Genomic DNA, 14,602 nt, shown 5'->3' on the forward strand with positions numbered 1-14,602 from the left:
TCATGCTCTATTATGGAATAGATCTTTTTTACAACATTATTGTATTAAAAGACATCCATTAAAAATAAAATACACACTTAATTTCTTTTCTATTACTACTGAACTTTGGTTAAATCACGCCAAAACTGTCTGTAAAGTGGACCATGCGGGGAATTATGAGTGGGTCCAAAGGCAGCTGAAGCTTTTGTTTGTTGCTCAGACAGCCTGGGCGCTAGAGCCCATGGTGCCGGGCCTCCGGAGCAAAGAGGCCAAGCGCCCTCGGTGACAGGAGGGCTCGGCTCCACAGGCTGGGCCCCGGAAGGTGCGCGCTTCTCGCGGCCCGCCCCACCTCCTCCCCGGGGTCTCGGGCCGCCGGCCTCCAAGTCCCTATTACCTGTGCATTTTATCTCGAGAGTTTATGCTGTTTTTCTTGACCACAGCAAGATGACGCACTTTCTCTACGTCGCCCAGGCAGGCAGCTCTATGAATGTTTCTAAGGTCTTTGTCCCGGATGGTGTACCCCTCCCGGGAGCTGCGGGCCACAGTTCTTTTCTCCCGCCTGAGGAGGCCGAAGCCGTCCCTCACGGAGCTGGTAACGGGCAGGGACGACTTATCCCCAAAGCTAAAAAGCTTCTTCATTTTTTTGCACTTCGCAAATGCTCGGCTTTTCACTACCTCTACAACCCAACACTAGCTGTAGAGATAGGCAAACTGACCTCACCATTACATCACAGTAGCAAAGCTCCGGGGTTGCTACCCTTGAGCGTAACCAAGCAATGGTGCTAAACACAAACGCGCTTGCGCACTTCAGAGGCAGTTGTCGCTGCGGGAGCGCACAAGGGGCCTGTGGCCAAAGGTGCCCAAAGCACATGTGCGAGGCCCAAGCCTCTCAACTCTCAGCGATTGCCTGGGAACCGGGCTGGGGTCCCTTCAAACGCTGGTGGGAGCTGGCTGAGCGTTTCTGCACCTTTGCAGAAGTTAGACTCGCCAGTGTGGAAAAGCAGTCTTTGTATACTACTGCGGCTAGAGTGCATGGATCTTCAGGATGCTGAATGCCTCATCCCCCAGAAAACTTCCTAAAACAAACTCTCCCTCGGTTTACTCCTCTTCCCTGTCCTTCTGGGCGCCAGCCTGTCTCCAGGGAGTTGAGCAGATGCAGTAATATGCGTTTTCAGCAGCTCAGCTGGTTGGGTGTCTGCCTTCCCTGTGCATGAACCCAGGGTCATGGGATCAAGGCCCCGTGGGGCTCGCGGTGCAGTGGGGCCCTGCTTCTCCTTCCTCTCTGCCTGATGCTCCGCCTGCTTGTGCTCTCTCTCTCTCTGTCAAATAAATAAAATCGTTAAAAAAAAAAAAAAAAGGAAAGAAAGAAATCTGTTTTCATGGTCAGAGACTTCAGCAATATGTATCATCAAGTGCAAACTTATGAGGGGAAAACTATGCACATTCTCCAGGCGAAATGAAAACGCGTTTCTGCATGCCTCTTAATCCTCCCATTTGGCCCAGCCTTACGTTTACATTTTCTTTACTTTTGTTTTCTGCTGCTACTTCCCAATTAAGTCTTTAATCAGTCCAAGATTTATTTTGGAGCATGGTGCTACATATAAGGTTTTTTGTTTTTTTTTTTTTTTTTGATGGGGGAGGTGTTTCAGAGAGAATGGCGGAGATAATGGCGGAGCGGGGGTGGGCAGCGGGAGTGGGAGAGGGAGGAGAGTCTTAAGCAGGCTCCACCCCAAGCACAGAGGGGGGGCTGGGGAGAGCGGGAATTGATCTCAGGGCCCTGACATCATAACCCAAGCTGAAATGAAGAGTCAGATGCCTAACCCAGGTGCTCCAACTTTAAGAACTGTCTAAAAAATAAAAGATAGTTCTTTGCTTCTCATACCTAATCCATCTTTTCTCACCTAATTCAAAATTCCACTTCACCGTTATTAAATTCTCAGGTATGGTTTTTTCTGTTTCTGGGTTTTGTGTTCTGTTCAGTTGACTGGTAGTCTTCCTCTTGTGTCGGTACTCTACTATTTTAACTTCTTTATAAAATATGTTTTGATATCCATTACAGATCTATAGTTCCCCTTCCTAATCTTCTCTTTCAGTATTCTCTTGGCAATATTTACCTCTTCGTTATTTGAGGTGATTATTCTATGTATGCCTGACTTAAGCAGATGAAACCCTTGAAAGAGGACTCAGCGCTCTCTGCAGCAAAATTCTCCTTCTTGTCCTCATGAAGCAAGCAGCCATATTGAGGAAGCCTACATGGCTGAGAACAAGGAACAGCATTGCTATAGACTGAACATCTCTGTCCCCTCACTCCCAAATTCATGTGTTAAATCTGAATGTTCAATGTAATAGTGTTTGGAGGTGGGGGCTTGGGGAAGTGATTAAGTCATGAAGGTGGAACCCTCATGAATGGGATTAGTGCCCTTCTAAAGGAGTCCTGAGAGAGCTCCCCTGGCCCTGTGCCTTATGAGGAAACAGGAGGAAGACCAGCATCCATGAACCAGGAAGCAGGCCCTCACTGGACACTGAATCTGCCAGTGCCTTGATTTTGGACTTCCCAGCCTCCAGAACTGTGAGAAACGATATACTAAGACAGTTTAGCAAGACGGGTGAATTTAAGCTCAATATGCAAAATAATTTTATTTCTATAAGCTAGCAACAAACAGGAAATGAAATTGATTTTAAATATTTATAATTAGGATCAAAATTATCAAATAACTGGAAATAAATCTAAAAAATATCTGCAAGACCTTTATAGAAACATTTTTAAACATTGAGAGTTAATCAATTAAAATATTGTTTGGAAAACTCAGTATTCTAAATGTCTTTTCCCTATAAACTATTCATAGATTCAATGCAATTCCAATCAGAATCTTGGCTTTGTAAAGCTTGACAAGTTGATTATAAAAGACCTATGGAGCCCTTTCCCCCTTTCTTCTTTGTATTCCCAATTTTTCAGTTCAAAAGCATAGAAACAGGAACAGGGAGCCTGGTGGCCCACAGTGAGGTGTTGGAGCCTGGAGAGAATGGGGAAGGCATAAATGTGGGAGAGCCACCCTGCACAGTGTTGGAACATCCCTGAAAGGTCAACAACATAGAATGTGGTATCACAGACTGAAGGGAAACAACAGCCCAGCATGGGTTTTCAGAGCCGTGTGGGGGCAGTAAATCTGCAGAAGAGGTGGCCTGGCACAGAGTGTCTGAGAAAGGAGATAGTTACACGTCTCAAAGTACTTCTGCATAAAATACTAATGAATTGTAAAGTAGAAAGTTAACAGTCCAGAGGAGAAACCTGGCAGATACTACCTCCAGTGATCAACATTAACATCACCAACAACGGGACAAATCAAAATTGTAGGTCACATGAGAGGATGCAATGAGTAGAGGGCCACTTCAGTCATACCCTTGCTAAAAATGTGTGATCCGAAATTTTTAAAGATTTTTTTAAATTTGTCAGAGAGAGAAAGGAGAGAGAAAAAAAACAAACAAACAGGGGGAGCAGTAGGCAGAGGGAGAAGCAGGCTCCTCACTGAGCTAGGAGCCTGATGCGGGACTTGATCCCAGGACTCTGGGATCATGACCTGAGCTGAAGGCAGCCGCTTAACCAACTGAGCCACCCAGATGTCCCTGATCTGAATTTTATCACAAGGAAACACAAGAAAAACCCACATTGAAAGACATTCTACATTACTGCAATTAACTCCTCAAAAGATTAAAAGTCATGAAAATCAAGGAAAGACTAAGGAACCCTTCTAAACTGAAAGAGACTAAGACACACATCTGAATTAAATACATGGCTCTGAACAGGACCTTCCTTGCTAGAAAGGATATTACAGACAAGTAACAAGACTTAAAAAGAATATGAGGATTAAATGATAGAACGTATAGGGCGCCTGGGTGGCTCAGTTGGTTAAGCATCTGCCTTCGGCTCAGGTCATGATCCCAGAGTCCTGGCATCAAGACCCGCATCAGGCTCTCTGTTCAGCAGGGAGCCTGCTTCTCCCTCTCCCTCTGCCTGCCGCTCTGCCTACTTGTGCTCTCGCTGTCTCTCTCTCTGCCAAATAAAGAAATAAAATCTTAAAAAAAAAAAAAAGAATATACAGTGGACACGGCTTGAATGGGTGCACTTATACGCAGATTTTTTTCAATAAATACATGACAGTACTGTAAATGTATTTTCTCTTCCTTATGATTTTAATAACCTTTTCTTTTCTCTAGCTTACTTTATTGTAAGATTATAGTATGGAATACATATAACATAGAAAACACAGGTTAATCAACTGTTCTGGTACCAGTAAGTTATCCGGTCAACAGCAGATTATTAGTAGTTAAGTGCTTTGGGAGTCAAAAGTTATTCATGTATTTCTGACTGCAAACGGTCAGTGCCCCTAACCCCCCATCATTCAAGGGTCAATTGTATTAGAGTTCATTGTCTGTTTGTCAGGGTTGTATGGTAATTATGTGGAATGTACTGACTTGTAGGATATAAATGCTATGGGAATCAGGCATAATGTAACAATTTACTTGCAAATGGTTCTGGGGGAAAAATTATTTTTTTCACTCTAATTTTTCTTTTCTCTAATTTTAAGACTGTTCTCAAAAAGTAAATAAAAAATAAACAGAAAAGGTAAAAAGCCTTAGGCAAATCTTCTTTCACCATGAGGAAAGAGCTATGAATCAGTATTTAAACTTAAAATTATGCATAGGTTTTATGGCACTATAAAAATTGTAATGCATACAAACATTGACAATAGCCTTAGCAGCAATATATCAAAATGATGTCTGTCTAAATCCCCAGGTCCATATGTAGTAATAAGAATTGGAAAATACAAAAAAGCTATCAGTTAACACCACTGAAGTATTAATGACAACTTGGTTGGTTGGGTGCTGTTTAAAAAGCTGGTATTTGGGAAGCTTGAAAAATGTAAAACCCAATAGTGCTGGTTTCCATGCACAAAATCTGCTTAAAAGTTCATTAGGTGCCAAGAAACACAGCTTAAAATATTATATAAACTTTCATTACACACATGGTTCAAAACATCTTCCTTTAATAAAGATGTTTGCACAGCATACGTTTAATAGGAAACACGTATAATGTTATATAAACATCCAGTAAATACATTTTTACTATTTATCTTTCAGATCCTATAACGGCTCCTCGAATTCTGTAAAAAGCCTTCTGATGTTTTCCATAGAACTTGATTTAGATGTGATTCAGAAGAAAGACGAGGTATAATAGGATGAATCTGATTCCAATTCAGCAGCAGCTGAAAAGAAAAAGAATTCTATTCTTTATCTAAAATACTTCGTGGTTAACTACAAGTTAGTAAAAAACAAAGTTGAAGCTTTATGAGTGTTAAGAATAATGAAAAATATCTACATACAGCTACAATATAAAATACAAGATTCCTTTTAAATATATTTTGCTCATGGTTGCCACTGAGTTAATTGCTATTGTGGATAAATATCAGAGCTTCTGGCTTTCTCATTACAAGAGGAAATGACAAGGTGATGACAGAGCCCACCCCTGAACAATCATATACTATGAACTGAAAAATCTAACAGGCAATTTGCAGCGTTGAATATACCATGACAGGTATAAAATAAGACACTGTAAGAGCACACAAAAGGGACATCCTAGTTTTCTACCAATATTGTCTGCTTTTGGTGGAGGTGACATGTAAGCTGATACCTGAAGGACGAGGAAAAAGGGTGCCAGGTAGAGGGAAGACGCATATACAAAGAACATACACAAAGAGTGAGGAAGAACACTTGTGGAGTTGCAAGCAGTCTACGCTGAAGAGGCGCTAGAGCAAAGCAGCACAGTAGGGTAAGCAGCAAAAGAGAAGGCTGAATAATCTGGCAAGAACCAAATTGATCTGAGTGTTTTTATTCTACGTAAGGAACTTGGAATTTTACCCAATGGCAAAAGGTCAACCAATGACAAATCAATCACTGGAGATTTAAATGTCACCTGTCAAGTGACAGCTATATGAACTACAATATGAACTATAATTGCTTCACTAAGTGTTACTAAGACAGTCTGGTTTTTTTGGTCTTATACCACTAGCAGAAACAAGAATTTGAGAAAGCCCACATATTCAGGGTGACAGTTCCACAGGAATGGAAGAAGTGAAGGAAGAGTATAGCCAGAAATAATAACAGATACATAGACATTTGGGGATTTTTTTTTAAAAGTCTGAAACACGATGACTAAATGAGGAATAAGTATGTTCTTCAGTATGGTTATGTCTTACATTTTTTATTAGATATACATAAAAAACATTAATGTAGTACCTATTACCCAAACAATGGAAAGAGATGCCATTGACTATTCATAGTTTATTTCAGAAATCGATGACCATCTTAATTCATAAATTTGGCAACATACCTGCCTTTAGTTCTCTAGATATTCTTTTTTCGAACTCCTTCTGCACCTGAAATAAGTCAAATATTATTTAGAATGTCATGTTAAACAAGGGATATTATTTTAGGAGCTATATATATCTTATGAAATGTGGTCTTCAAATAACACTTGCAGAGACTACAACTAAATTAGGGATTGCTTAAATAGAAAAATAATCACGTAAATAAAATAAAATAAATCCCTACTTATTTTAATCTTAGGTAACTGAGAAGAAACATATGGAATGCTATTTAGATGAATCTGATAAAAAGTACCTTTAATATTGGTCTATTGAATACACAGAATTCTGGAAGAGGAGGAAGATGGCGGAGGAGGAGGGGACCATTGTTTCGTCCACTCCGTGGAATTCAGCTAGATAGCTTTCAAATGACTCTTAACGCCTGTGAGCTCAACCTGAGATCTAAGAAAAGAACGGTTGCAATTCTACAGATAGAAAAGAGACCACTTTCTGCAAGGTAGGAGGTGCGGAGATGCGAATGCGAGGGGATATATGGGAAGATAAACCGTAAGGGGAGGGAGCATCCATAAGCCAGCTTTCAGAAAGTGATATAGCAGTCGCGTGCAAATCGGAACTTTTAGAAGTCTGCTCCGGTGAGGGACATCCCTGCTTGAAAGGCACTCAGGTGGAGAAACAGGGTGGAATCCTAGGTGGGACAGCCTGGGCTCAGGATCCCCGGAATCACAGAAAGAACATGGCTGTCTGAGTGTGGGAGAGTTCCCAGGCCTCTGAGCAGGGAAGCCGGCTGCAACCAGTGAGCGGAGGAGGGGGCTTTCAGCTGGGTGTTGCCATAAACCACCAACTGCCAAGGGTTGGGCGACTGCTCTCAGAGTGGTGGCCCAACAAGCGGCAGAACCAGGGCAAGACCTCCCTCCCACCCCCTGGAGGAGCGGTGTGAATGCATGCCACAGGAGGCAACAAAGTTTGGAAACTCCAAAGGGGGTGGCGGGGCTGAGATAAAAATGCTCGGTCACAGGCTGGGGGTACACAGAGTGCAGACAGAAACCAGGGAGACAGAAGTGTCTGACAGCTTCTCCGTGAGGGCACACTGAAGAGTAGAGGGTGCCAGCATCCAGCTCCAGGGCTGGACACTGGGAGGCTGACATTTCCATTCTCATGCTCTAAAGTGGTGCGGAAAGCCTTCAGGGAACAAAAGCCACATAGAGCAATCCGGAGCAGATGACTCAGCCCGGCCCCCCTGGCAAGGGCAGTGCAATACAGCCGGCGAAACGACCCCTGAGAATCAGCGCAGCAGGCCCTTCCCTCAGAAAACCAGCAAGAACATCCCAGTAAGACCAAGTTTACAGAGCACACGGAACTGCAGAACTCCAGCACGAGGGGAAAATGCTATAAAGAATTCCTGGCTTTTTCTCATGATTCCTTAATCTTTCCACTTTAATTCTCTATTTCCTTTTCATTTTCTTATTTTGGCAACTCGTTTTTTTCCCAACTTTTTAAATTTTCATTTTTATACTTACGTTCTATCCTTTCATTGTATTTAACTTTATTTTTGCATATGTAGTTTCTCCTCACAAACAGACCAAAATACACCCAGAGTCTAGTGTATTACTCTGTTCTCATCTCCTACCTGATTATATTCTTTCCCTTTTTTAATTTTTATTTTATTTACTTCTTTGGTTTCAGGTCTCTTCTGATTTATTAGGAGTATATTTCTCTGGGGTCATTGTTGCTAGTTTAGTATTTTGTGCTCTCGTTCATCTATTCTGCTATGGACAGAATGACTAGATGGAAAAACTCACCTCAAAGAAGAGAACAAGAGGCAGTACTGACTGTCAGGGACCTAATCAGTACGGATATAAGTAAGATGGTGGAACTAGACTTCAAAATAACAATTATAAAGATACTAGCTGGGCTTGAAAAACGCACAGAAGACACTAGGGAATCCCTTTCTGGAGAAATAAAAGAAATAAAATCTTAAGAAATCGAAATCAAAAGGCCATTAATGAGACGCAATCATAAATGGAGGCTCTACTTCGGGAAAACCGTATGGAGGTTCCTCAAGACGTTAAAAATAGAGCTACCATATGACCCAGTCATGGTACGACAAGGATTTACCCCAAAGATGCAAACGTAGGGATCTGAAGGGGCACCTGGACACCAATGTCTACAGCAGCAATGTCCACAACAGCCAAACTGTGGAAACAGCCCAAATGTCCATCAACAGATGAATGGATAAAGAAGATGTGGTATATATAAATATAATGGAATAGTACTCAGCCATGAAAAACCATGAAATCTTACAATTTACTTGATGTAGATGGAAATGGAGGGTATTATCCTGAGAGAAATAAGTCAATCAGAGAAAGACAATTATCATATGGTTTCCTACCTATGTGGTATATGAGAAACAGTGCCGAGGATCATAGGGGAAGGGAGGGAAAACTAAATGGCAAGAAATCAGAGAGGGAGACAAACCATGAGAGACTCTTAACTATAGGAAACAAACTGAGATTTGCTGGAGGGGAGGTGGGTGGAGGTTGGGGTAACTGGGTGATGGGGCATGAAGGAGGGCACGTGATGTGTAGAGCACTGGGTGTTAAACACAACTGATAATTAACTGAACACTACATCTGAAACTAATGATATATCATGTGTCAGATAACTGAATAGAAATTTTAAAAAAATTTATCACATACATAATGGGTAAGGTGAAATAAAACACTATTTGCTTATCTTTTCCAGACTTTTTGAGCTATAATTAACTAACAAAAATGATATATTTAAAATTTTAAAAATTGGAGGCTGTAACTGTTAGGAGAAATGAGGCAGAAAGGAGAAGTAGTAATATGAGGACAAAATGAGGGAGAATAAAGAAGCTGAGAAAAAAGAAACGACTGGATCACGAGGGGAGAATTCGAGAGATAAGTGATACCATAAAGCAAAACAATATTAGAATACTTGGGATCCCAGAAGAGGAAAGAGGGGGTGGCAGAAGGTATATTTGAGAAATTATAGCAGAGAACTTCCCTAATCTGGGAAGGAAACAGGTATTTAAATCCAGGAGGCACAGAGAACCCCCTCCAACATCAATAAAAATAGGTCAACAGCTCGACATACAGTAGTGAAGCTTGCAAATTTCAGAGACAAAGAGAAAATCCTGAAAGCAGCTCGGGACAAGAGGTCCTTTACCAACAAGGGTGAAAACATAAGGCTGGTGGGCAGGCCTGTCCACACAGAGCTGGCAGGCCAGAAAGGACGGGCATGATATATTCAATGTGCTAAATGGTAAAAATATGCAGCCAGGAACACATTATCCAGCAAGGCTCTCATTCAAAATAGAAGGAGAGATACAGGACAAACAGAACCTAGAAAATTTGTGAGCACTAAACCAGCCCTGCAAGAAATATTAAAGGGGATCCTTGAAGCCAAGTGAGAGCAACAAAGTAACACAGACCAGAAAGGAACAGAGACAATATACAGAAACAGTGACATTACAGATAATACAATGGCACTAAATTCATATCTTTCAACAGTGACCCTGAATGTAAATGGGTCAAAAGCCCCAATCAATAGACACAGGGTATCAGATTGGATAAAAAAGCAAGGCCCATTGATAGGCTCTCTGCAAGAGACTCGTTTTAGACCCAAGGACACCTCCAGATTGAAAGTGAGGAAGTGCAAAACCATTTATCATGCTAATGGTCATCAAAAGAAAGCTGGGGTAGCAATCCTTAAGTCAGACAAATTAGATTTTAAACCAAAGACTGTAATAAGAGATGAGGAAGGACACTATCATAATTAAAGGGTCTATCCAACAAGAAGATCTAACAATTGTAAATATTTATGCCCCTAACATGGGGGCAACCTATTATATAAACCAATTAATAACAAAATTAGAGAAACACATCAATGATGATACAATAATAGTAGGTAGGGGACTTTAACGCCCCACCCGCTGCAATGGATAGATCACCTAAGCAAAAGATAACAAAGAACAAGGGCTTTGAATGACACACTGGACCAGATGGACTTCACGGATATATTCAGAGCATTTCATCCTAAAGCAACAGGATACACATTCTTCTCAGGTGCACATGGAACACTCTGCAGAGTAGATCACACACTGGATTCAAATCAGGACTCAACCAGGGCAAAATGATGGAGATTATGCCATGCATATTTTCAGAACACAATGCTTTAAAATTTGAACTCGGTCAGAAGAAAAAATTTGGAAGGACACAAATACATGGAGGTTCAAGAGCATCCTACTAAACAATGAATGGGTCAACCAGGAAATTAAAGAAGAATGAAAAGAATTCATGGAAACAAAGGAAAATGATAACACAACTGTTCAAAACCCATGGGATGCAGCAAAAGCGGTTCTCAGAGGGAAGCACAGAGCAATGCAGGTCTTTCTCAAGCAACAAGAAAGGTCCTAAATACACAACCTAACCTTACACCTAAAGGAGCTGGAGAAAAAACAGCAATTAAAGCCTAAATGCAGCAGGAGAAGAGAATTAATAACGACCAGAGCAGAAATCAATGAAATTGAAACCAAAAGAACAGTAGAACACAGCAACAAAACTGGGAGCTGGTTAAGAATTAGTAAAATCGGGGCTCCTGCGTGGCACAGTGGTTAAGCGTCTGCCTTCGGCTCAGGGCGTGATCCCAGCGTTGTGGGATCGAGCCCCACATCAGGCTCCTCTGCTATGAGCCTGCTTCTTCCTCTCCCACTCCCCCTGCTTGTATTCCCTCTCTCGCTGGCTGTCTCTATCTCTGTCAAATAAATAAAATCTTAAAAAAAAAAAAAGAATTAGTAAGATTGATAAACCCCTGGCCAGACTTAGCAAAAAGAAGAGAGAAAGGATCCAAATAAATAAATCACGAATGAAAGAGGAGAGATCACAACCAGCACCAAGGAAATACAAACAATTTTAAGGAACATAGTAGGAACAACTATAGGCCAACAAACTAGGCAATCTGGAAGAAATGGATTCATTCCTAGAGACGTATAAACTACCAAAACTGAAACAGGAAGAAACAGAAAACCTGAACAGTCCCGTAACCAGCAAGGAAAATTGAAGCAGTTATTAAAAATCTCCCAACAAACAAAACTCCAAGGCTGATGGCTTCCTTGGGGAGTTCTACCAAACATTTAAAGAGGAATTAATACCTATTCTTCTGAAGCCGTTTCAAAAATATAGAAATGGGAGGAAAACTTCCAAACTCTTCCTATGACACCAGCATTACCTTGATCCCCAAACCAGACAAACACCCCACCAAAAAGGAAAATTACAGACCAATATCCCTGATGAACACGGACGCAAAAACTCTCACCAAGATACTAGCCAACAGGATCCATCAGTACATTAAAAGGATTATTCACCACAACCAAGTGGGATTTATTCCTGGGCTGCAAGGATGGTTCAACATCCGCAAATCAATCAATGTGATATGCTACTTTAAGGAAAGAAAGGACAAGGACCACTTGATCCTCTCGATAGACACAAAAAAGCAACTGACAAAGTACAGCATCCTTTCTTGATTAAAATTCTTCACGGGGGTGCCTGGGTGGCACAGCGGTTAAGCGTCCGCCTTCGGCTCAGGGCGTGATCCCGGCATTCTGGGATCGAGCCCCACATCAGGTTCCTCCGCGATGAGCCTGCTTCTTCCTCTCCCACTCCCACTGCTTGTGTTCCCTCTCTCGCTGGCTGTCTCTATCTCTGTCAAATAAATAAATAAAATCTTTAAAAAAAAAAAAAACTCTTCACGGTGCGGGGATAGATGGAACAGAACCTCAATATCATAAAAGCCATCTTCAAAAAGCCCACAGGGAATATCATTCTCCATGGGGAAGAAACGAGGGCTTTTCCCTAAGGTCGGGAGCACGGCAGGGATGTCCACTCTCACCACTGTTGTTCAACATAGTACTAGAAGTCCTAGCCTCAGCAATCAGATAACAAAAAGAAATAAAAGGCATCCGAATCCGCAAAGAAGTCAAACTCGCACTCTTCGCAGACGACGTAATACTCTATGTGGAAAACCCAAAGACTCCACCCCAAACTTGTTAGAACTCATACAGGAATTCTGCAAACTGGCAGGATAGAAAATCAGTGCACAGACATCAGTTGCATTTCTATAGACTAACGAAGAGACAGAAGAAAGAGAAATTAAGGAGTCAAACCCATTTACAATTGCACCAAAACCCATAAGATTAGAAATCAGAAATAAACCTAACCAAAGAGGCAAAGGCTCTGTACTCTCAAAACTCTAGAACACTCATGAGAGAAACTGAGGAAACCACAAAGAAATGGAAATACATTCCTCGCTCATGGACTGGAAGAACAAATATTGTTAAAATGCTATGCCACCTAGAGCAGTCTATACCTTCAATCCAATCCCTATCAAGATACCATCAACTTTTTTCACAGAGCTGGAACAAATAATCCTAAAATTTGTATGGAACCAGAAAAGAACCTGCATAGCCAAAGGAATGTTGAAAAAGAAAACCAAAGCTCGTGGCATCACAATTCCGGATTTCAAGCTCTGTGACAAAGCTGTAATCATCAAGACAGCATGGTACTGGCACAAAAACATTCTGTTTCTTTGGCCAATGAAACACAATAGAGACCCCAGAAATGGACCCTCAACTCTATGGTCAACTAATCTTTGACAAAGCAGGAAAGAACAGCCAGTGGAAAAAAGACAGTCTCTTCAACAAATGGTGTTGGGAAAATTGGACAGCCACATGCAGAAGAATGAAACGGGACCATTTTCTTACACCATACACAAAAATAGACTCAAACTGGATGGAAGACCTAAGTGGGAGACAGGAACCCATCAAAATCCTAGAGGAGAACATAGGCAGCCACCTCTGTGACCTCAGCCGCAGCAACTTCTTGCTAGACATGTCTCCAAAGGCAAGGGAAACAAAGACTTCATCAAGATAAAAAGCTTTTGCACAGCAATGGAAGCAGTCGCTGGCACCAAAAGACAACCACGGAATGGGAGACGATATTTGCAAACGACATATCAGTTAGAGGGCTAGTATCCAAAATCTATAAAGAACTTATCAAACTCAACACCCAAAAAACAAATAATCCGGGCAAGAAATGGGTGGAAGACGTGAACACACATTTCTCCAAAGAAGACATACAAATGGCCAAAAGACACATGAAAAAATGCTCACCATCACTCGGCATCGGGGAAATGAATACAAATCAAAACCAGAATGAGATTTCACTTCACACCAGTCAGAATGGCTAAAATGAGCAAGTCAGGAAACGACAGATGTTGGCAGGGATGCAGAAGAAGGGAACCCTCTTACACTGTTGGTGGGAATGCAAGCTGGCACGGCCACTCTGGAAAACAGTATGGAGGTTCCTCAGAAAGTTGAAAATAGAGCTACCCAACGACCCAGCAATTGCACTAGTAGGGATTTATCCCAAAGATACAAATGTAATGATCTGAAGGGGCACCTGCACCCCAATGTTTATAGCAGCAATTTTATTTTGAGAGATAAAGAGAGAGAGAGCGGGAGCACAAGTGGGAGGAGGAACAGAGGGAGTGGAAGCAGCAGACTTCCCACTGAGCAGACAGCCTGAAGTGGGCGGGGCTCTATCCCAGGACCCTGGAATTATGACCTGAGCTGAAGGCAGGCACTCAACTGACTGAGTCCCCAGGAACCCCAGTACCCTACTTTAGACCTCATTTTGGGCATTCAATGAGAGGATACCTTTTATAAGAAAGGTCTAAGAAAGAATATTCTAGATGGGAATACTTGTAATATACAGTTGATCCTTGACCAACATGGGTTTGAACTGTGCAGGTCTACTCGACTTACACGTAGACTTTTTTTGATACAATATGTATTAGTGTATTTTCTCTTCCTGCTGTTTTTCCCAGTAACATTTTTTTCTCTAGTTTATTTTAGGGTGAGAATATAGTATATAACACATGTAATGTACAAAACATGGGTTAATGGACTATTTATGTTATCGGTAAGGCTTCCAGTCACCAGTAGGCTATTAGTAGTTTAGTTTTTTGGGTTCCACGTGTAAGGGAAATCATATGGTATTTACCTTTCTCTGAGTTATCTCACTTAGCATAATACTAGTTCTTATTTTTTTTTTAAGATTTTTTTAATTTATTTATTCGACAGAGATAGAGACAGCCAGCGAGAGAGGGAACACAAGCAGAAGGAGTGGGAGAGGAAGAAGCAGGCTCATGGTGGAGAAGCC

At 41.6% G+C, this 14,602-nt stretch overlaps 2 protein-coding genes across 31 annotated transcripts in view; both read right to left on the bottom strand.

The window, feature by feature from the left end:
• The window catches only part of LOC123778677 (uncharacterized), a 177,951-nt gene extending 177,168 nt beyond the window's left edge, over nucleotides 1-783 (bottom strand). For all 5 annotated transcript variants that reach the window (XR_015722491.1, XR_015722490.1, XR_015722492.1 and 2 more), the window contains exon 1: nucleotides 374-783. Coding sequence is in view for 2 of the 5 variants with exons in the window: in XM_087857853.1 (XP_087713979.1) it covers nucleotides 374-618 (245 nt within the window). In the remaining 3 variants the exon portion in view is untranslated. The remainder of the gene's footprint in view (nucleotides 1-373) is intronic.
• A 3,364-nt stretch (nucleotides 784-4,147) lies between these two features.
• Nucleotides 4,148-14,602, bottom strand: part of LOC123791704 (ankyrin repeat domain-containing protein 26-like) — a 184,442-nt gene continuing 173,987 nt past the window's right edge. For 25 of the 26 annotated variants that reach the window (XM_087857833.1, XM_087857831.1, XM_087857838.1 and 22 more), the window contains 2 exons: nucleotides 6,368-6,413; nucleotides 4,148-5,243 (listed from right to left, as the gene is read on the bottom strand). In XM_087857833.1, the coding sequence (XP_087713959.1) occupies nucleotides 5,191-5,243; nucleotides 6,368-6,413 (99 nt within the window). In that variant the 3' untranslated portion in view covers nucleotides 4,148-5,190. Of the gene's footprint in view, nucleotides 5,244-6,367; nucleotides 6,414-13,551; nucleotides 13,724-14,602 lie in introns of all 26 variants that reach the window. The other variant, XR_015722489.1, reaches the window with a different exon arrangement.

This window comes from Ursus americanus, chromosome 31, assembly GCF_024610735.1.
Source record: "Ursus americanus isolate L20-20 chromosome 31, mUrsAme1.1.p, whole genome shotgun sequence".
NCBI classification, from domain to species: domain Eukaryota; kingdom Metazoa; phylum Chordata; class Mammalia; order Carnivora; family Ursidae; genus Ursus; species Ursus americanus.